The sequence below is a fragment of the Arachis ipaensis genome, chromosome B04, assembly GCF_000816755.2.
Source record: "Arachis ipaensis cultivar K30076 chromosome B04, Araip1.1, whole genome shotgun sequence".
Lineage (NCBI taxonomy): Eukaryota > Viridiplantae > Streptophyta > Magnoliopsida > Fabales > Fabaceae > Arachis > Arachis ipaensis.
Genome location: NC_029788.2, coordinates 118,683,976 through 118,705,719, shown reverse-complemented (window position 1 = coordinate 118,705,719; position 21,744 = coordinate 118,683,976). Strand labels below are relative to the sequence as shown.

General features: G+C 34.1%; 1 protein-coding gene and 1 long non-coding RNA gene across 15 annotated transcripts; one reads left to right on the top strand and one right to left on the bottom strand.

Annotated features, from left to right (window-relative positions):
• Nucleotides 310-17,645, bottom strand: LOC110271251. Its single transcript, XR_002361756.1, has 3 exons — nt 17,461-17,645; nt 11,021-11,024; nt 310-346 (listed from the first exon to the last, which is right to left on the bottom strand). It is a non-coding gene; the product is annotated as an uncharacterized LOC110271251 (long non-coding RNA).
• LOC107635003 lies at nt 1,755-17,812 on the top strand. Of its 14 annotated transcripts, none has more exons than XM_021121771.1 (14): nt 1,755-2,153; nt 2,430-2,900; nt 3,170-3,301; nt 3,440-3,644; nt 3,763-3,834; nt 3,942-4,001; nt 4,105-4,196; nt 4,583-4,628; nt 5,382-5,459; nt 5,591-5,637; nt 5,760-5,844; nt 16,641-16,712; nt 17,143-17,378; nt 17,700-17,812. In XM_021121771.1, the coding sequence occupies exons 9-14, from the start codon at nt 5,447-5,449 to the stop codon at nt 17,742-17,744; spliced, it is 498 nt and encodes a 165-aa protein (XP_020977430.1). In that variant the 5' UTR covers nt 1,755-2,153; nt 2,430-2,900; nt 3,170-3,301; nt 3,440-3,644; nt 3,763-3,834; nt 3,942-4,001; nt 4,105-4,196; nt 4,583-4,628; nt 5,382-5,446; the 3' UTR covers nt 17,745-17,812. The 14 variants fall into 14 exon arrangements, 9 of the variants coding, with proteins under 9 accessions (XP_020977430.1, XP_020977428.1, XP_020977429.1 ...); XM_021121769.1 differs by lacking the exon at nt 4,583-4,628 and adding an exon at nt 4,438-4,508; XM_021121770.1 differs by having other exon boundaries at nt 4,438-4,628.

Sequence of the window (21,744 nt, the reverse complement as noted above, 5' to 3'; positions counted from 1 at the left end):
TAATAATTTAAATTCAAATTAAATATGTAATAATCATCTTTGAAATACCATATTATTATCAACTTGAAATCTATTTTCGAATAAATACTAATTCAATGAAAATTGATGATAACTAGATTAATTCTCTTTTATTTATAAAATAAGGTTAAAAATCTAAATATTTAAAATTAAGGCATATAAAAATATTCACTATTTTTCAATTATAAGAACTCTAAAAATAAATAAAAAATTACTCAACTTATATGTAAAATTTCTAAAAATATAATCTTAAATAAATATAATAGATCATAAATAATTTATTAATAATTTTTAAAAATTTGGGATCTTACAGTAGTAGCTCCATTTCCTGTGCTCGAGTCTCGGCATGTTGGGCCGGAATTTCTGCCAACTTTTTTATAAACTTCTCCTGTTGCACAATGATTATATCAATTATATAAATTAAGTTTCAAACAATATAGTATATTATTTCACAATAATATGGTAATTTTGACTTGATGATTTCAATCTAAAAATATTTATTGAATGAGAGATGAAATGATTAAACTAAACAAATTCTATTATATCTACTAAAAAATTATTTAAATATTTCTATTATCACTTTAGATTTAGTAATGAGATAAACCATAAACATGTATATTTCTATGCATATATCAAATACAATTTGCTGGAAAAAAAAAATTACATCAAATTCAGAAGAAGATAGGTTTTATTATGGGATACGAAATCAATTACCTTCTCTTTCTTTGATGTCAATTATCTCTCCACTCATTTAATTAATATTCTTTTACTATTTTTTTTTTCACTTCTTGCTCTCCACTCAAATCAATCCACTAATTGTGTGAGATCCATAATCATTAGTTTATAATAAGTTTATAATATGTTGTTCGTACTTGACTTGATTTGATAGATGGATATTATTAATAATCAGTTAATAAATATGAGATTATTGAGATCAGCAGGGACGTAGTAAGGTGGTAGGTGTCTAAAAATTTCTTCAGAATCCAAGGTAACATATATACATTATATAACATTTAATTAATTAATAATTTAATATTTATATTATATCTCACATGAACATGAGTATTTTGAGAGCGTTTGTCCACCCATTTAGATTTGTCATTTTTAAGTGTGTAAGTTTTCTTAAAAATTTTCTGGTAGGTTGATGTATGGTCCAACTACTTTTTCTATTTTACATAAAACACAAAATAATTTTTTTTTTTGCATAAATAGATGTCTATTAAATAAGATCTAATATCACTTAAATTATGTTATTATCCACTCTAATTAATCCTATGTGATTAATCTCTATGTTGTCAATCTCTCCATATTCTATCCAAATCCAATAATTTAGCATAAACCTCTTTTTCCCACAGATGCATTTTAATAATGTTTAGCTCTTTATATTTTGTGCATCTACACTTATCACTATTAGAAAACTAGTTATTACAGACGGATATTTCCGACGAATTTTATCCCACAGAAATACAGACAGAATTTCAGAGGAATTTTTTGTCAAAAAACAAAAAAATGAATTAGCATAAATTACAGACGAAAAAAAGAATCTGTCGATAATTCTGTCGCAAAAATTAATTTTTTTTGTGGGAAATGGTTACAGACGGAAAATCCGTCTGTAATTAAATAGAAAAAAATACTGCATTTTATTAAATTATTACAGATAGAAAATTCGTCTGTAATTTAAAATTTTTCGTCGGAAAATTTTAATTTAAACCTAACTTCACCCCCACCCTATGGAGCTCCTTTCACGCACAAAAAATCACAGATCAAACGAGTTGTTCCTCTCTCCTTCAACGAGCTTCTCCGTCGCACGAGCTTCTTCTTCTCCTTTCCTCACTCACAATGCCACCGCCGCCACCCTAACCACCGCAGCTACCTTCTCCTTCTTCTTCTCTCTTTTAAACACTGAACCAGTGGAACACAGCCCCTGTCTCTCTCGTTCTTTCTCGTTCGCAGAACAAATCAAGCTCAAGCTCCTATTCTCTTCGTCTCAGGTGAGCTCCAGCACGCTGGTGCCACCTGTAGCAGCGTCTGTCCTCACCACCGCCGCGCCTCTCTCTCCTTTTATCCCCACTCAGTTCTGGTTCGCATATTTTCTCAGCGCCGCAGCCATCATCTCCTCCAGTCAATGCTTCCAGGTTTTGGTTTCAAAATTCTTTTAATTTCTGTTAAGTTCAATTAATTTTTTTAGTTAGTTTGATTTTAGTAATTAGTTTAGTTAGATTTGTTTTCTGATTAGTGGATTTTTAGGTTTTGATTAGATTAGGTTTAGTTAGATTTGTTTTTTCTGATTTTAGTAATTAGTTTGATTTAAAATTTTTTGTTGAAACTTTTTTTCTCATGGTTTTTCAATTTTTGGTGTTTCCTCTTTCACTGCACTATCTTTTTTCTTTTGCTACTGCTTCTTGCTGCAGTGTGATAGTGATCCTTCTAAGAGAATACGATTATGGATTATGCTTTACAAGGGTTGAACTTTGAGATCTGCTTAGAGCTTTGTTAGCTGCAATTCTTCTATTCCATATGTCTTACTAATGAATCACCTTCAATTTTTCTATTGGTGATAAAGCCATCAGAAGAAAGGCAAATTTTGTTACTGATGATAAAGCTAACCAAGGCAAGCTTGTCTCTACTTAAATCCTTCTGCATATATACGATAGAATAATATTTGGTTTGGATAGTAACCAATTTTCAAATAAGTCCATATAGTTAAAAAATTTGTAATCTGTGTGGTTTTTTTTGTTGTGTGTGGAGGAAGGCATTGTTACTGAATTGAGAATACAGCATGGAACAAAGCAGATTGGTTTCATGGCTGTTATGTTCACTTCTTCTGTTGATGATGGAGATTTCTGCTGCTGTTCTTTCTCCTTCTGGCATAAACTATGAAGGTTAACCTTTTCTTTAATTTTCTTCCCCGCTTCCCTTTTTCATTTTGATCTTTGGTCAAGTTAATTATGCTGGAAATTACTAGGAATGATAGCTGAAAAATTGATGATGATGCTATTCTCTGACTTGTTATTTCTTTTTCTTTTTTGCCTTGAGAATCTTAACTCTTAAGTACTTCCTAATTACCTGTTACATAGTGGCATATTCTCAAGTGAATTAATTGATGGGAGGTTTTAGTTCTTACCCTTCTTTCCGTTTCTTCACTGAACAGTTCTAGCTTTGATGGCGATAAAGAATGAATTGAATGATCCCACAATGTCCTGGAGAATTAGGATAGTAATTCTGTTGATCCTTGCAGTTGGAGGATGATTACTTGTAACCTTGATGGCTCTGTTTTAGTATTGTAAGTTTAGATTTTGAAGTGTTTTATGAAAGTAGCAAACAAGTTTCAAGATATTTATATAAGAAAATGAACCAAACAAATTTGAGTAGTTTGAATTATTTTTTCTTTCTTCTAAAGATCTTTTCTTTTCATATCAAGGGAATGCCTAGTCAGAACTTGTCTGGTACTCTATCTCCTTGGGTTGGAAAGCTTACTAACTTACAATCTGTGTAAGTTGTCTGGATTTTCATTAGCCTACAGCAATTGGAAGCCTAGAAAAGCTTCAGACACTTTATCTCTCCAATAACAATTTTAGTGGCGAGATACCGAATTCTTTGGGAGGCCTCAAGAACCTGAATTATTTGTAAGTTACTTATATTACAGATTCTAACTGTTCAAAGTGTTGTGTTTGATACTTATTTCTATTTGGACTTATGAAATTTGGTTTCTTACTCCATTTAATGTGTTCTTGTTGGTGCTAGACGGTTGAATAATAATAGCCTTACAGGACCGTGTCCTCAGTCTTTAAGCAACATAGAAGGTTTAACACTTGTGTAGGTCTTTGTTACCTTGGCATTAATGTTATCTTTTCCTTATAAAACTAATGATTTCTAGGTATAAAATTGAATACTAACTGTAATGAATTGAAAAATATATGTAGAAACTTCTCCTACAATAATCTGAGTGGTTCCTTGCCAAGAATACCAGCAAGAACATTAAAGTAAGATCATTTAGCGTTTCTAGTTAAATGTTGACTTTAGCTATGTATTCAAGTTAACAAAAAAAATAGTGTACTCATTTCTTGATTGATTATTTACTTTCAGGATTGTCGGAAATCCATTAATTTGTGGTCCGAAATCCAACAACTGTTCTACTTTATCGGAGCCAATTTCCTTCCCTCCAAATGCACTAAAAGGTTGAGATGATTTATGTGTTTTAAACTCTACTTTCAGCTACGTTAACTACTTTTTTATAACTATTTTATGTGTCATATAGTTTATATTTCAATAAATGGTGCTTTGTATTTTATTCAGGTAGGTACCTATCTCATTCTATTGTTATCAAGTATTTTCTGCATAATTATGTGAAGCTAGTAAAATACTTTTACAGTTTTTGAGCTGAAAGGAATGTATACTAAAATATGACTATCTGTTCAGGTTTGTATTTGGATATACGTTCGGATAGATGACAACACTTGTGATATTCATCGAAAAGATATTTATTGCAGGTTAGCTTTCTGTATGAATGGTTGGTTGGTTTATGCATATACAATTTCTAAAGTGAGATTTTTCTTTTCCTCAGTTGTGTCATTTATGGCTGCATTAGGCTTCTTGCTATATGGAGGAATGTGAGGTTTCTGCATTGTCTTATTTGAATACTTGTCTCATTTAAATACTTGTAATTATTTCTTAAATCACAACAAATTTTGACTTGAGTCTTAATTTGTCATATATAAATTACTCATTTAATAAGTAAATCTCAGAAGAATTTTTTCATATCAATTTAGTTGTGACATTATATTGCAGTTTGAATCTATCATAGCTATTTGTTTCACTTGTTTTCTGATAAGGTGGGTTATGGTGAGTGATAACCATTGTCTTAATATACATGGACCATATAAAATAATGCAGTATATATAGTATATTTGTTTAGTAGTTCATAACCTTAATTAGTCCCTTGTAAATACAAGCTTTTTTCTTTAGTGGATATTATATAGACACATCCCTTGTAAGGTTCATTTATCTTTCAGTACTGATACTAGATTGACAAACTTTAAGATGTCTCCTTTATGCTTATCTTCCTAATAATTAGAACCTTAATGGTGGAAAGCAATCATATGTCTAGCTTGGCTAATAATTAGAACCCTAATAGTTTCTTTCATATCTTTCATTATACAACTTGTTAGTTCTCTTAATTCACCATCTTCTCTATTCTATTGTGGCGTGTCACTGTTTAGGAAAAAAATTATGTGGAACAAGACATGCAGATTTTGGAAATTTAAGTTAAACATATTTAGATTAAAACAATACATGATTATTTAATTACCATTACTTGTGCTATATAAATTATTAATTCTGTTTTTTATATGTTCTCAATTCAGCAATATGGTGACATTAGGTGACAGCAATATGTTTACATGCAGTATATAAAGTCCTAAATGACCACATGAATATTCTTGGTTAGTTTTCAATCTTTGTATTCTTGATAATACCTTATAAAATTCATGAATTGTCAGAATATATCTAACATGATGCTGCAACGCCAATGATATTTTTCATTCAGTTTATTTCTATTGGATTCTGTTAACAGGGAATACTCTTGAAGAAATTGCTGGTGAGAAGGCTGGTATATTTAAAGTATGTTTAGATTAAAATATTTTCTCTTAGTTTTGAATATAAATACCTTTTTAATTCTCTATCTGTCCTTTCTTTCTAAATCCATCAATTATAATCTATATTTTCTATTTTTCTCACTCCAGATCAAATCCCAGCTTTTACGGTGCCTCAGCCTGACGAAGCAATGCTTGAAGAGAAGGCAAAATGGTTTAAGAGTTGGTCTTGATGGTGAGCACCGATATTTGAATATCATGCATGGTTGATTAAAATTTACAATTGAAATCAAAGTCAACAATTCCTACAAGTAATATTATATTATATATAATATAACTCCTACATTTTAATTTATATTATTTATGATGTGGGGACAACGAGAATATAAAATGCTTGCTGCCATACTTTAGACCAAACTATACACATTATGATTTAATTTATTCTAAGCAAATTTAGTACAATCAAGTATGATATAACAAGATATTCTTCTCCAAAGTCAAAATGGAGACTTACAACTTCCTCCATGTGTTTCTTCATTGACCTTTTTCTTCTACAGTAATCCTTTTAATCACAAAACACTGACTTATAATTATCTATGCTTCATTAATTTTCGATGATAAACTGGTTCATTTCAGGATTGTGAAGGCTTTCCTTACTAAACTTTTGAAGCGTGCCTTGTAACAGATGTATGCTTGGATTCTCTTGCAGGTTTAATTGCTTGATATATGATGAGCGGATAATTTATATGCTTTTTGGCATTGTTTTTAGTATGTTTTTAGTATAATCTAGTTACTTTTAGGGATATTTTCATTAGTTTTTATGTTAAATTCACATTTCTGGACTTTACTATGAGTTTGGGTGTTTTTCTGTGATTTCAGGTATTTTTTGGCTGAAATTGAGGGACTTGAGCAAAAATCAGATTCAGAGGTAGAAGAAGGACTGCTGATGCTGTTGGATTCTGACCTCCCTACACTCAAAGTGGATTTTCTGGAGCTACAGAACTCAAAATGGCGCGCTTCCAATTGCGTTGAAAAGTAGACATCCAGAAATTTCCAGCAATATATAATAGTCCATACTTTGGCCGAGTTTTGATGACGTAAAAGGGCGTTGAACGCCAGTCCTACGCTGCTGTCTGGAGTTAAACGCCAGAAACACGTCACAAACCAGATTTGAACGCCAGAAATACATTACAACCTGGCGTTCAACTCTAGAAAGAGCCTCTGCATGTGTAACATTCAAGCTCAGCCCAAGCACACACCAAGTGGGCCCCAAAAGTGGATTTATACATCAATTACTTACTTCTGTAAACCCTAGTAACTAGTTTAGTATAAATAGGACATTTTACTATTGTATTACACATCTTTTGATCATTTTTAGATCTCTAGACCTCCATGGGAGGCTGACCACTCGGCCATGCTTACCCTATATTCACTTATGTATTTTTCAACGGTAGAGTTTCTGCACTCCATAGATTAAGGTGTGGAGCTCTGCTGTTCCTCAAAGATTAATGCAAAGTACTACTGTTTTTCTATTCAATTCAACTTATTCCGCTTCTATAATATTCATTCGTACTTCAACCTGAATGTGGTGAACGTGACAATCATCATCATTCCCCTACGAACGCGTGCCTGACAACCACTTCCGTTCCACCTTAGATTGAATGAGTATCTCTTGGATCTCTTAATCAGAATCTTCGTGGTATAAGCTAGATTGATGGCGGCATTCATGAGAATCCGGAAAGTCTAAACCTTGTCTGTGGTATTCCGAGTAGGATTCTGGGATTGAATGACTGTGACGAACTTCAAACTCGCGAGTGCTGGGCGTAGTGACAGACGCAAAAGGATAGTAAATCTTATTCCAGTATGATCGAGAACCTCCAGATGATTAGCCATGCAGTGACAGCGCATCGGACCATTTTCACAGAGAGGATAGGACGCAGCCATTGATCACGGTGATGCCTCCAGATGATTAGCCATGCAGTGACAGCGCATCGGACCATTTTCCAGAGAGGATAAAAAGTAGCCAGTGACAAAGGTGATGTCTTTACACAAAGCCAGCCATAGAAAGGAGTAAGACTGATTGGATGAAGACAGTAGGAAAGCAGAGATTCAGAGGAACGAATGCATCTCTATACGCTTATCTGAAATTCTCACCAATGAATTACATAAGTATTTCTATCCTTATTTTCTATTTATTTATTATTTATTTTCGAAAACTCCAAAGCTATTTGATATCCGCCTGACTGAGATTTACAAGGTGACTATAGCTTGCTTCATACCAACAATCTTCGTGGGATCGACCCTTACTCATGTAAGGTTTTATTACTTGGACGACCCAGTGCACTTGCTGGTTAGTTGTGCGAAGTTGTGAAGTTATGTTTGGACCATGGTTTTGTGCATCCATTTTTGGCGCAATTGCCAGGGAAAGAACGAACAAATAATTTTACAAATCTAAATCTGTGTGATCACGATTTCGCATACCAAGTTTTTGGCGCCGTTGCCGGGGATTGTTCGAGTTTGGACAACTGACGGTTCATCTTGTTGCTCAAATTAGGTAATTTTCTTCTTATTTTATTTTCAAAAAGTTTTCAAAAATTTTTCAAAAATATTTTCTTCTTTTTCGTTTTTCCAAAAAAATATTTTCAAAAAAAATAAAATATATTTTTCTTCAGAATTTTTAAGAATGAATTCTAGTGTTTCATGACTGGCTGTAAAGCCATGTCTTCTTGGACTAAGGCTTCCACTTATAAGTATATGAAGTTAGATGAAGTTTCAGCTGTTGTATACCTGATTTGTATCTTCTAAAGCTTGACTGGCTATTAAGCCATGTCTAACCCTCAGATTGGAGCTTTAGACTAAGAGTGCAAGATTCCTGGAATTCATATTAAAAATTTTGGAATCCTTATTTTTCCTTTTCACATTAATTTTCGAAAAATCCATAAAAAATTTAGAAAATCATAAAAATCAAAAATATTTTTTTGTTTCTTGTTTGAGTCATGTGTCATGTTATAAGTTTGGTGTCAATTGCATATTCATTTTGCATTTTTCGAAAAATTCATGCATTCATAGTGTTCTTCATGATCTTCAAGTTGTTTTTGGTAAATCTTCTTGTTTGATCTTGATGTTTTCTTGTTTTGAATCTTTTCTTGTTTTTCATATGCATTCTTGCATTCATAGTGTCTATACATGAAAAATTTCTAAGTTTGGTGTCTTGCATGTTTTCTTTGCATCAAAAAGTTTTCAAAAATATGTTCTTGATGTTCATCTTGACATTCAAAGTGTTCTTGGTGTTCATCATGACATTCATAGCATTCTTGCATGCATTCATTGTTTTGATCCAAAAATTTTCATGCATTGAGTATTTTTGTTGTTTTTCTCTCTCATCATAAAAATTCAAAAAATAAAAAAAATATCTTTCCCTCTTTTCTCTCATAAATTCGAAAATTTGAGTTGACTTTTTCAAAAATTTTTAAAATTTAGTTGTTTCTTATGAGTCAAATCAAATTTTCAATTTAAAAATCTTATCTTTTTCAAAATCTTTTTCAAAAATCATATCTTTTCCATTTTTTTATTATTTTCGAAAATTTCAAAATTCTTTTTCAAAATATTTTCAAAAATCTTTTTCCTTATCTCCATCACATAATTTTCGAAAATCAGATCATCAATTAATGTTTTGATTAAAAAATTTCAAGTTTGTTACTTACTTGTTAAGAAAGATTCAAACTTTAAGTTATAGAATCCTATCTTGTGATTTCTTGTGAATCAAGTCATTAATTGTGATTTTAAAATTCAAATCTTTTTCAAAACTAATTTCAATCATATCTTTTCAAAAATATCGTTTTATCTTATCTTTTTCAAAATCATATCTTTTTCAAAAATTTGATTTTAAAATATCCTTTCTAATTTCTTATCTTCTTATCTTTTCAAAATTGATTTTCAAATTTGTTTCAACTAACTAACTAACTTTTTGTTTGTTTTTTATCTTTTTTAAAACTACCTAACTAACTCTCTCTCTCTAATTTTCGAAAATCCCTTCCCTCTTTTTCAAAATTTCTTTTTTTATTAACTAATTATTTTAATTTTTGAAAATTACTAACCTCTTTCAAAAACTAATTTTCGAAAATCACTAACTCTTTTTCAAAAAAAATTATTTTCGAAAACTTCCCCCTCTCTTTCTCTGAGTTCAGATTTTCTCTTCTTCTTTTCTTCTACTCTTCTTTTCTTCCACTCACCTAAGGGAACCTCTATACTTGGGCAAAAAGGATCTCTATTATTATTTTTCTGTTCCCTCTTTTTCATATGAGCAGAAGCAAGGACAAGAACATTCTTGTTGAAGCAGATCCAGAACCTGAAAGGACTCTGAAGAGGAAACTAAGAGAAGCTAAATTACAACAATCCAGCAAGCACCTTTCAGAAATTTTCGAACAAGAAGAGGAGATGGCAGCTGAAAATAATAATAATGCAAGGAAGATGCTTGGTGATTTTACTGCACCTAATTTCAATTTACATGGAAGAAGCATCTCCATTCCCACCATTGGAGCAAACAATTTTGAGCTTAAGCCTCAACTAGTTTTTCTGATGCAACAAAACTGCAAGTTTTATGGACTTCCATCTGAAGATCCTTTTCAGTTCTTAACTGAATTCTTGCAGATATGTGATACTGTTAAGACTAATGGAGTAAATCCTGAAGTCTACAGGCTCATGCTTTTCCCTTTTGCTGTAAGAGACAGAGCTAGAGTATGGTTGGACTCTCAACCTAAAGATAGCCTGAACTCTTGGGATAAGCTGGTCAAGGCTTTCTTAGCCAAGTTCTTTCCTCCTTAAAAGCTTAGTAAGCTTAGAGTGGATGTTCAAACCTTCAGACAGAAAGAAGGTGAATCCCTCTATGAAGCTTGAGAGAGATACAAGGAACTGACCAAAAAAGTGTCCTTCTGACATGGTTTCAGAATGGACCATCCTGGATATATTCTATGATGGTCTATCTGAATTAGCTAAGATGTCATTGGATACTTCTGCAGGTGGATCCATTCATCTAAAGAAAACGCCTGCAGAAGCTCAAGAACTCATTGACATGGTTGCTAATAACCAATTCATGTACACTTCTGAGAGGAATCCTGTGAGTAATGGGATGCCTATAAAGAAGGGAGTTCTTAAAATTGATACTCTGAATGCCATATTGGCTCAGAATAAAATATTGACTCATCAAGTCAATATGATTTCTCAGAGTTTGAATGGAATGCAAGCTGCATCCAACAGTACTCAAGAGGTGCCTTCTGAAGAAGAAGCCTATGATCCTGAAAACCCTGCAATAGCAGAGGTAAATTACTTAGGTGAACCTTATGAAAACACCTATAACCCCTCATGGAGAAATCACCCAAATTTTTCATGGAAGGATCAACAAAAGCCTCAACAAGGCTTTAATAATGGTGGAAGAAACATGTTTAGCAATAGCAAGCCTTTTCCATCATCCACTCAGCAACAGACAGAGAACTCTGAACAAAATACCTCTAATTTAGCAAACTTAGTCTCTAATCTATCTAAGGCCACTGTGAGTTTCATGAATGAAACAAAGTCTTCCATTAGAAATTTGGAAGCACAAGTGGGCCAGCTGAGTAAAAGGATCACTGAAATCCCTCCTAGTGCTCTCCCAAGCAATACAGAAGAAAATCCAAAAGGAGAGTGCAAGGCCATTGACATAGTCAACATGGCCGAACCTAGAGAGGAAGGGGAGGACGTGAATCCCAAGGAGGAAGACCTCTTGGGACGTTCAGTGATCAATAAGGAGTTTCCCTCTGAGGAACCAAAGGACTCTGAGACTCATCTAGAGACCATAGAGATTCCATTAAACCTCCTTACGCCCTTCATGAGCTCTGATGAGTATTCCTCTTCAGAAGAGAATGAGGATGTTACTGAAGAGAAAGTTGCCAAGTTCCTTGGTGCAATCATGAGGTTGAATGCCAATTTATTTGGTAAAGAGACTTGGGGAGATGAACCTCCCCTGTTCACCAATGAACTAAATGCATTGGATCAACTGAGACTGCCTCAGAAGAAACAGGATCCTGGAAAGTTCCTAATACCTTGCACCATAGGCACCATGACCTTTGAGAAGGCTCTATGTGACCTTGGGTCAGGAATAAACTTCATGCCCCTCTCTATAATGGAGAAACTGGGAATCTTCGAGGTACAAGCTGCTAATATCTCACTAGAGATGGCAGACAATTCCAGAAAACAGGCTTATGGACAAGAAGAGGACGTGTTAGTAAAGGTTGAAGGCCTTTACATCCCTGCTGATTTCATAATCTTGGATAGTGGAAAGGAAGAGGATGAATCCATCATCTTAGGAAGACCCTTCCTAGCCACAGCAAGAGCTGTGATTGATGTGGACAGAGGAGAATTGATCCTTCAATTAAATAAGGACAACCTTGTGTTTACAACTCAAGGATCTCTCTCTGCATCCATGGAGAGGAAGCATAAAAAGCTTCTCTCAAAGCAGAGTCAACCAAAGCCCCCACAGTCAAACTCTAAGTTTGGTGTTGGGAGGCCACAACCAAACTCTAAGTTTGGTGTCAAACCCCCATATCCAAACTCTAAGTTTGGTGTTGGGAGGTCTCAACAAAGCTCTGCACATCTGTGAGGCTCCATGAGAGCCCACTGTCAAGCTATTGACATTAAAGAAGCGCTTGTTGGGAGGCAACCCAATGTTTATTTATCTAATTTTATTGTTATTTTATGTTTTATTAGGTTCATGATCATGTGGAGTCACGAAAAAAATAGAAAAATTAAAAACAGAATCAAAAATAGCAGAAAAAAAATCACACCCTGGAGGAAGACCTTACTGGCGTTTAAACGCCAGTAAGAAGCATCTTTTGGGCGTTCAACGCTAGAACAGAGCATGGTTCTGGCTCTGAATGCCAGAAATGCACCCTGGAGAAGAGCTGGCGCTGAACGCCCAGAACAAGCATGGTTCTGGCGTTCAACGCCAGAAATGGGCCACAAATGGGCGTTCAACGCCCAGAACAAGCACCAATCTGGCACTGAACGCCCAGAATTATGTGCAAGGGCATTTTGCATGCCTAATTTGGTGCAAGGGTGTAAATCCTTGAACACCTCAGGATCTGTGGACCCCACAGGATCCCCACCTACTACCACTCACTCTCTTCCCTCTTCTCAATGTTCATCCTCTCTTCCCAATAAACACTCTTCCCCAAAACTCTTCACCAATCACCTCAATCTCTCTTTCCTATCACCACTTCACCACTCACATCCATCCACTCTTCCCCATAAACCTACCTCATAAACTCCACCTACCTTCAAAATTCAAAATCAATTTCCCACCCAAAACCCACCCTTATGGCCGAACCTTACCCCCCCTCTCTTCCCTATATAAAGCCCTCCATTCTTCCTCATTTTCACACAACACACCCCTCTATACCCCTCTTGGCCGAATACACCTCTCCCTCCTCTCTTCCATATTTTCTTCTTCTTCTTCATCTACTCTTTCTTCTCTTGCTCGAGGGCGAGCAATATTCTAAGTTTGGTATGGTAAAAGCATAAGCTTTTTGTTTTTCCATTACCATTGATGACACCCAAGACCGGAGAATCCTCTAGAAAAGGGAAAGGGAAGATAAAAGCTTCCACCTCCAAATCATGGGAGATGGAAAGGTTCATCTCCAAAGCCCATCAAGACCACTTCTATGATGTTGTGGCCAAGAAGAAGGTGATCCCCGAGGTCCCTTTCAAGCTCAAGAGAAATGAGTATCCGGAGATCCGACATGAAATCCAAAGAAGAGGTTGGGAAGTTCTAACAAACCCCATCCAACAAGTCGGCATCCTAATGGTTCAAGAGTTCTATGCCAATGCATGGATCACTAAGAACCATGATCAAAGTAAGAACCCGAATCCAAAGAATTATGTTACAATGGTTCGGGGGAAATACTTAGATTTTAGTCCGGAAAATGTGAGGTTGGCGTTTAACTTGCCTATGATGCAAGGAGATGCACGTCCCTACACAAGAAGGGTCAACTTTAATCAAAGGTTGGACCAAGTCCTCATGGACATATGTGTGGAAGGAGCTCAATGGAAGATTGACTCAAAAGGCAAGCCGGTTCAATTAAGAAGACTGGACCTCAAGCCTGTAGCTAGAGGATGGTTGGAGTTCATCCAACGCTCCATCATCCCCACTAGCAACCGATCTGAAGTCACTGTGGATCGGGCCATCATGATTCATAGCATCATGACTGGAGAGGAAGTAGAAGTTCATGAAGTCATCTCCCTTGAACTATACAAAATAGCCAAAAAGCCCTCTCCTGGGGCAAGGCTAGCTTTTCCTCATCTTATTTGCCATCTATGTTACTCAGCTGGAGCTTTCATAGAAGGAGACATTCCTATTGAGGAAGAGAAGTCCATCACTAAGAAAAGGATGGAGCAAGCAAGAGAGCCCATTCATGGATCTCAAGAGACGCATGAAGCTCATCACCATGAGATCCCGGAGATGCCTCAAATGCATTTTCCTCCACAAAACTATTGGGAGCAAATCAACACCTCCCTAGGAGAATTAAGTTCCAACATGGGACAACTAAGGGTGGAACATCAAGAGCACTCCATCATCCTTCATGAAATAAGAGAAGATCAACAAGCAATGAGGGAGGAGCAACAAAAACAAGGAAGAGAGATAGAAGAGCTCAAGGACATCATTGGTTCCTCAAGAAGGAAACGCCACCATCACTAAGGTGGACTCATTCCTTGTTCTTACATTCTCTGTTTTCGTTTTCTCTATGTTAAGTGCTTATCTATGTTTGTGTCTTACTACATGATCATTAGTATTTAGTAACTATGTCTTAAAGTTATGAATGTCCTATGAATCCATCACCTCTCTTAAATGAAAAATGTTTTAATTCAAAAGAACAAGAAGTACATGATAAAACTTAGTATAATTATATTGATGTGGTGACAATACTTTTTGTTTTCTGAATGAATGCTTGAACAGTGCATATGTCTTTTGAAGTTGTTGTTTAAGAATGTTAAATATGTTAGCTCTTAAAAGAATGATGATAAGGAGACATGTTATTTGATAATCTAAAAAATCATAAAAATGATTCTTGAAGCAAGAAAAAGCAGCAAAGAACAAAGCTTGCAGAAAAAAAGACCTCCCTACACTCAAAGTGGATTTTTTGGAGCTACAGAACTCAAAATGGCGCGCTTTCAATTGCGTTGAAAAGTAGACATCCAGGGATTTCTAGCAATATATAATAGTCTATACTTTGGCCGAGTTTTGATGACGTAAAAGGGCGTTGAACGCCAGTCATACGCTGCTGTCTGGAGTTAAACGCCAGAAACACGTCACAAACTAGATTTGAACGCCAGAAATACGTTACAACCTGGCGTTCAACTCCAGAAAGAGCCTCTACACGTGTAACATTCAAGCTCAGCCTAAGCACACACCAAGTGGGCCCCGAAAGTGGATTTATACATCAATTACTTACTTCTGTAAACCCTAGTAACTAGTTTAGTATAAATAGGACCTTTTACTATTGTATTACACATCTTTTGATCATTTTTAGATCTCTAGACCTCCATGGGAGGCTGGCCACTTGGCCATGCTTACCCTATATTCACTTATGTATTTTTCAACGGTAGAGTTTCTGCACTCCATAGATTAAGGTGTGGAGCTCTGCTGTTCCTCAAAGATTAATGCAAAGTACTACTATTTTTCTATTCAATTCAACTTATTCTACTTCTATAATATTCATTCGTACTTCAACCTGAATGTGATGAACGTGACAATCATCATCATTCCCCTACGAACGCGTGCCTGACAACCACTTCCGTTCCACCTTAGATTGAATGAGTATCTCTTGGATCTCTTAATCAGAATCTTCGTGGTATAAGCTAGATTGATGGCGGCATTCATGAGAATCCGGAAAGTCTAAACCTTGTCTGTGGTATTCCGAGTAGGATTCTGGGATTGAATGACTGTGACGAACTTCAAACTCGCGAGTGCTAGGCGTAGTGACAGACGCAAAAGGATAGTAAATCCTATTCCAGTATGATCGAGAACCTCCAGATGATTAGCCATGCAGGGACAGCGCATCAGACCATTTTCACAGAGAGGATAGGACGCAGCCATTGATCACGGTGATGCCTCCAGACGATTAGCCATGCAGTGACAGCGCATCGGACCATTTTCCAGAGAGGATAAAAAGTAGCCAGTGACAAAGGTGATGTCTTTACACAAAGCCAGCCATAGAAAGGAGTAAGACTGATTGGATGAAGACAGCAGGAAAGCAGAGATTCAGAGGAACGAATGCATCTCTATACGCTTATCTGAAATTCTCACCAATGAATTACATAATTATTTCTATCCTTATTTTCTATTTATTTATTATTTATTTTTGAAAACTCCAAAGCTATTTGATATCCGCCTGACTGAGATTTACAAGGTGACCATAGCTTGCTTCATACCAACAATCTCCGTGGGATCGACCCTTACTCATGTAAGGTTTTACTTGGACGACCCAGTGCACTTGCTGGTTAGTTGTGCGAAGTTGTGAAGTTATGTTTGGACCATGGTTCTGTGCATCCATTTTTGGTGCAATTGCCAGGGAAAGAACGAGCAAATAATTTTACAAATCTAAATCTGTGTGATCATGATTTCGCATACCAATATACTTTTATGCTTATTATGTTGCTGATCTAGAAAATTGGTCACTTTATTATTTTTCCTAAAAATAATACAACTATACAACTACTAAATCTATAAACTAGCCAGCATATTTAAGGTTATCCTGCAGTGATGCCATTATGAGTATGGGTGAATTCTTGATCTTGTCTCTCTGGAAAACTCTGCATCACCCTCCAAAATGATACTTCTGCACCCTATAGTCCAAGCAAAGAATAAACCCTCCAGTTAGCTCAGCTCTATATTAAAACTTCAGAGATGTAGATTTGTCAGTGTACTGTTGCTGTAAAATGTTTTCCATGATGTTTATTAGTATATATCATAGATTAATTTTCATTGTTATTTCTTGCCAGATCTTCCTCTCTTGTCAAACTTGAATCTTAATAGATGCAATATTACCGACGACAGCTGTGAAAAATTTTCACGTAAGCTGTTGGAACTTCTCTATCTGCTATTTTTGTTTGATAATTATCTATTTTTAAATATGCTCATTTGTTCCAAATATGGACCTATTCTCTCTCTCTCCACACAAGATGTCACAACTCAATTCGTCATTCATTAAGCTTAAAGTTGATTTTTAATTATTGCGATCTTAACAATAGGACCAAAGGATGTTATACACTTAGTGTTTAGGATAGTTTCTCCTCCCGTGATAGGCGTAATTCTAGTGAAGAAGATTTGGATAAAGACAAAATGGAACAAAATGAAAATGGATTAGACACTTGAGGACTTGTTCAACACCTTCAACCAATATATAATGATCTTGCAGATACCCAAGGTGCTTTTTATTTACTAAAATCAATCTTTTTTCTGAGCCAATGTTCATGAGTTTATATTCTAGTAGTGGTGGTGCAGGTTCTAGTAGTGGTCATCATCAACATCAACATCAACATCATCATCATCATCGTCAAGTAGTTGAAGAGGTTTTAGTGCAAAGGGTGAAGAAGGAGGAGGTTAATGCAAAGATATCAGCATGGCAGAACAACTGGATTGCAAAGATTAACAACAGATTCAAGAGAGAAGATGCTGTCATCAAAGGCTGGGAGAGTGAGCAAGTTCAGAAGGCTACTTCTTGGATGAAAAAAGTTGAGGTAATTAACTTTTTTCTCAAGGTCTTATTTGCATGTTGCTGCTCTTCTTGTTCTTTTTTTATCTTTTATTTTTTATATTTACTGTATTGGTGAGTTTTCTTGGAGTTTATGATTACTCTGAAGACTTAAAATAGATCTCATGTTTTTTGTGCTTTACAACTATCTTAGATTGATTGATTATTGATCCAATCAAATTCATGAAAAAGTTCAATTTTGGTGTTAAAGGAAAGATTGAATTAAGGTTAGGTAGTGAGTAACTGAGTAAGTGACCTGATGACAAATGCTCAATTTTAGAGTCAAATTTTTTGAATGAACCTGTAGGTTTTCAGCTTTTATCAATATCCAAGAATCAAAATAAGGTCATGACTCATGACAAATGCTCTTACAACATCTGTCAGCGAAATATTGCAGACTTTCGAATATACTTACCAACCAGAAAAGAATTGGGGTTTGAACATCAACAATGTCATAAACTTCAGTGCTTGACACATAAGGAAATGCCCTATTCACTCCCTGCAAGAAAATCAAGCAGAAATTCGAAAGACTTTGAGCAAGTAAAAACAACATAAAAAATCATGATGGTTTAATTTCTATCTTTTTGCATCTTTCTACTTCTTGTGATAGGTTCTTGCTGCAAACCACGGTGAGAAAAAAGGTTCTGAAGACATTCCGGCGCTCGATTTTTGAGGCTACCGGACAGATAAGTCAAAACCGGGAGGATGGCTAGCAGCAGGGCTCATCTTAGGTACACCCTTTTTTTTTCTTTTTCAATCCAAAGAAATTTGAGTCATAATTTGAATTCTAAATTTGCATACTTTTTTTTACTATGCATGAACTGAACTAGCTGAAAGAATGTGTTATGGGAATATCTATGAACTTGGTGACATTCTTGGTTGGAACTTTGAATCTTCCATCAGCTAAATCTGCTACAATATTGACCAATTTTATGGGAACTCTTAACCTTCTTGGCCTCCTTGGTGGCTTCTTAGTTGATGCTAGCATTCAAAATTTATATGATGCCATAAGAACAATACACTGAATTTATGTTTTGAATTATAGTTGATGTATCTTTGTTGATGTATAGTTGTTATTGATTATTATAGTTGATGTATCAATACACTTTGTTTATTTTTTTTAATTATATTGACTTTCTTATTTATAATATTTTTCTTTTAGTTTGATAATACAATAAATTTGTTTATTTTTTGAAATATTATAAATATTTGAATACAAATTAGATAAAAAAAAATTTGAATTATATTGACTTAGATAAAAAAATTTATTTATTAAATTTATATTTATTTTGTATGAAAAAAGGTGTATTTTGCAATGAAAAAATCTAAAAAAAAATTTTACCTTAGTGATGGATTTACAAACAGATTTTCTATCTGTATTCAGAGTTTGGAATGGTTTTCCAAGGCTCCAATTACCGACAAAAAAATCTGTCAGAAAATCTGTTGCCAATTACCGACGTAAAATCTGTCAAAAAATCTGTCTATAATTACCGACAGAAAATCCTTCGAAAAATCTGTCTGTAATTACCGATGGAAAATCCGTCGAAAAATTCATCGTTTCAGGGAAATGGAGGAGAGAATTTACCGAGGGAAAATCTGTCGGTAACTGGTAAAAATCCGTCGGTAATTTCGTCGATAACCAAAAATCTGTCTGTAATAAAGACTAAATATGTCTGTAAATCTATCTGTATTAAATAATTTTCTAGTTGTGTTAACGCATGAGCATCTACACTTTCCTTTCGACTTCACAACATCTAACTTACCAATCTGATATATTAATTATTTACATTTTCGACAGGACTAATAGACATTATATCGGATATTAGTATTTACGTACTAATATAATATCTATTGTCGATTATAAAGATTATAATTAATTTTTAACTCAATTTTTTGTAACTAAAATTTAAATGATTGAAATTATTAAATGCTGAATATTTTACACTTAATCAATTTTATTTTTTGTTATTGAAATTACAAAAAGGATAAGTTGTTAATCAATTCTAAATTTAAATTTAAATTTAAATTTGAGTAAGAAAATAAAAAAATATTTCAAATTTTATCTCACTAACCAGAATTAATTTTAAGATAAGAAATTATTTTGTATATCATATTGTAGGATAGTGTGGTCATTTGTTATTCTTCAATGGCAAATATTGTCAAATAAAATTGTGTAAGAAATTGAAAGAAATGTATTTACCAGTTCATGAAATACTAATTTATTTTTCAATAGGATAAATTATATATTAAATAACAAAAGTTGTTATTGATTTTTCTTCACACTAATTAATACTCAACGATGGTATTTCGGTACACCATGTTACCAAAAAATATTAATCAATCTAATAAATTTTATAATGACATAAGTTTATAAGTTTAAAAATTTAAAAATCATGTCATAAAATATGAAGTTTTAAGTTTTAACAAGGAACAATGTTGATCATATTATTTTTACTTCAAGAATAAATACAATACCAACAAATAAAATTGTCCCAAGTAAATTTCAACAAAGACAAAAGTTCATAAAATATTGCTATTAACAATGAGAAATTAATCTATTTTAAAGACAAATATTTTTTTCTACAGATTTCTTAATTCGACAGGCCAAAGATCAAGGTTGCGAGAATCGGACCGGTCATCAAATCAGTCGAGTAACTGGTTCAATAGTTTAATGGTTCAACCGGAGCTAAACTGTGGTTAAATCGGTTTAATTAAATATAAAGTAAAATTATAAAAAATTCAATATATAATCTTAAATATTTAAATTCAATAATTTCTAAACTAATAAAATTCAAAATTTGATAATTTCACAAAATAAATTATCCATAATTTCTCGTTAAAAGATCATAAACAACTTCAAATATCAAAATTTATAACTAAAGAAAATCAAAATGCACATAAATGACAAACAGAAAATATTTTACAACCAAAAGAAACAACATTGAACAAAGATACATATTTATTGCGCCTTGTGATTTTTGTCATACTTCATAGTAAAATATTCTCAAGCCAGGTCAGAATTTCTTCTAGAGGAACCTGTTTGAGATTCTTGAACAGTATTTTATTGTAGTTGCTGATTATTTTGTGGTTGTTCCATCTAAATTAAAAATAAAAACAATCAAGAATCCAGCAATCCATAATGATCGGCCAGCAAATGACATATCATTCATACGGCATGCAACATAATTAATTCAGTAATTTATCCAGTTAATTCACCAAAATTCAATATAGCAGAATTCAATATAACAAAAATGAACTTATATAACAAAATTCAATATACCAAAATTTAAAATTCAAGAGTCCCAAAATTGAATTTATATCAAATTTATTCAGAGTTAATAAAATAAATAAAAATTAAAAAAGCAGAACAAAAACTCAGAAAAAGAAGAACTGAAGAACTCTGCATCTGAAGTTTTGAACTCAAAATTGTCCTAAATTCCTTGATGAATAAAAAATTAATTAAAAAGTCCAAAAACGCAAGAACTTATATCAAATTTATTCAGAATTAACAAAATAAAAAAATTAAAAAAGCAGAACAAGAACTCAGAAGAAGAAGAACGGAAGCCCGATGGTGGCTGCACCGCGATTGATAGAGAGCCGTGGGGTGCAGATTATGCTCTGCCTGGCGGCACGGATGGGGCTGCGATTAGGGGTGATAAGTGGGGAAGCCCGTCCTGCCAAAAGCCCGCCCGCCTAATGAGGTGGTCTTGAAACTTCATCCCGCCTCGCCTAACAGTGGGCTGGCGGGCCAAACCCTCCAAATCTTCTTTTTTTTACTATTAAGTATTAAATAATATATATAATTTCACAACTATTTTAATAAATTTATAATTTCTAAAAATTCAAAAAAATTATAATTTCTAAATTCACAAACATTAAAGTTTTTATAATTACAAATATGTAATGAACATAATCATAAACAAAGTTTTTTGAAACAATAATAAAACTAACATTGTCCAAAATAAAATAAATATATATTGTCTAAAACATATAATTAAACATCTATGAATTTAAAACATAATCAATCAAACGTAAAATATAATTCAAAACACTAAATTAGAACATCTTCAAAAAAATCCCGAGCCTAGTGGAGAAGCCCGTCCCGTCCTGCCAAAGCCCACAGTTTAAGCGGTGCAGGTTAGGCGGACTTTTGATGCGTGGAGGTCTCAATTTTCCATCCCGGTCCGCCTTTTTTGGCAAGTTACACGGACTGATCCGACAGATTTAGGCCCGTTTGCCATCGCTAACCGCGATGGTGTTCGGCGGTATGCGTTGGGATGATGATCCCATGGTGGCGGTGGCGGCCGTGTCCAATGAAGAAGTCGCAATGAAAGACGGTGGTGACATGTGAG

Excerpts from the sequence above, each read along its gene's own strand:
- LOC107635003 (XM_021121764.1), top strand. Across the intron at positions 5,638-5,759 it reads AGAAGGCTGGTATATTTAAA|ATCAAATCCCAGCTTTTACG; the intron begins GTATGTTTAGAT and ends TTCTCACTCCAG. Across the intron at positions 16,713-17,142 it reads CAGCTGTGAAAAATTTTCAC|GTTCTAGTAGTGGTCATCAT; the intron begins GTAAGCTGTTGG and ends GTGGTGGTGCAG.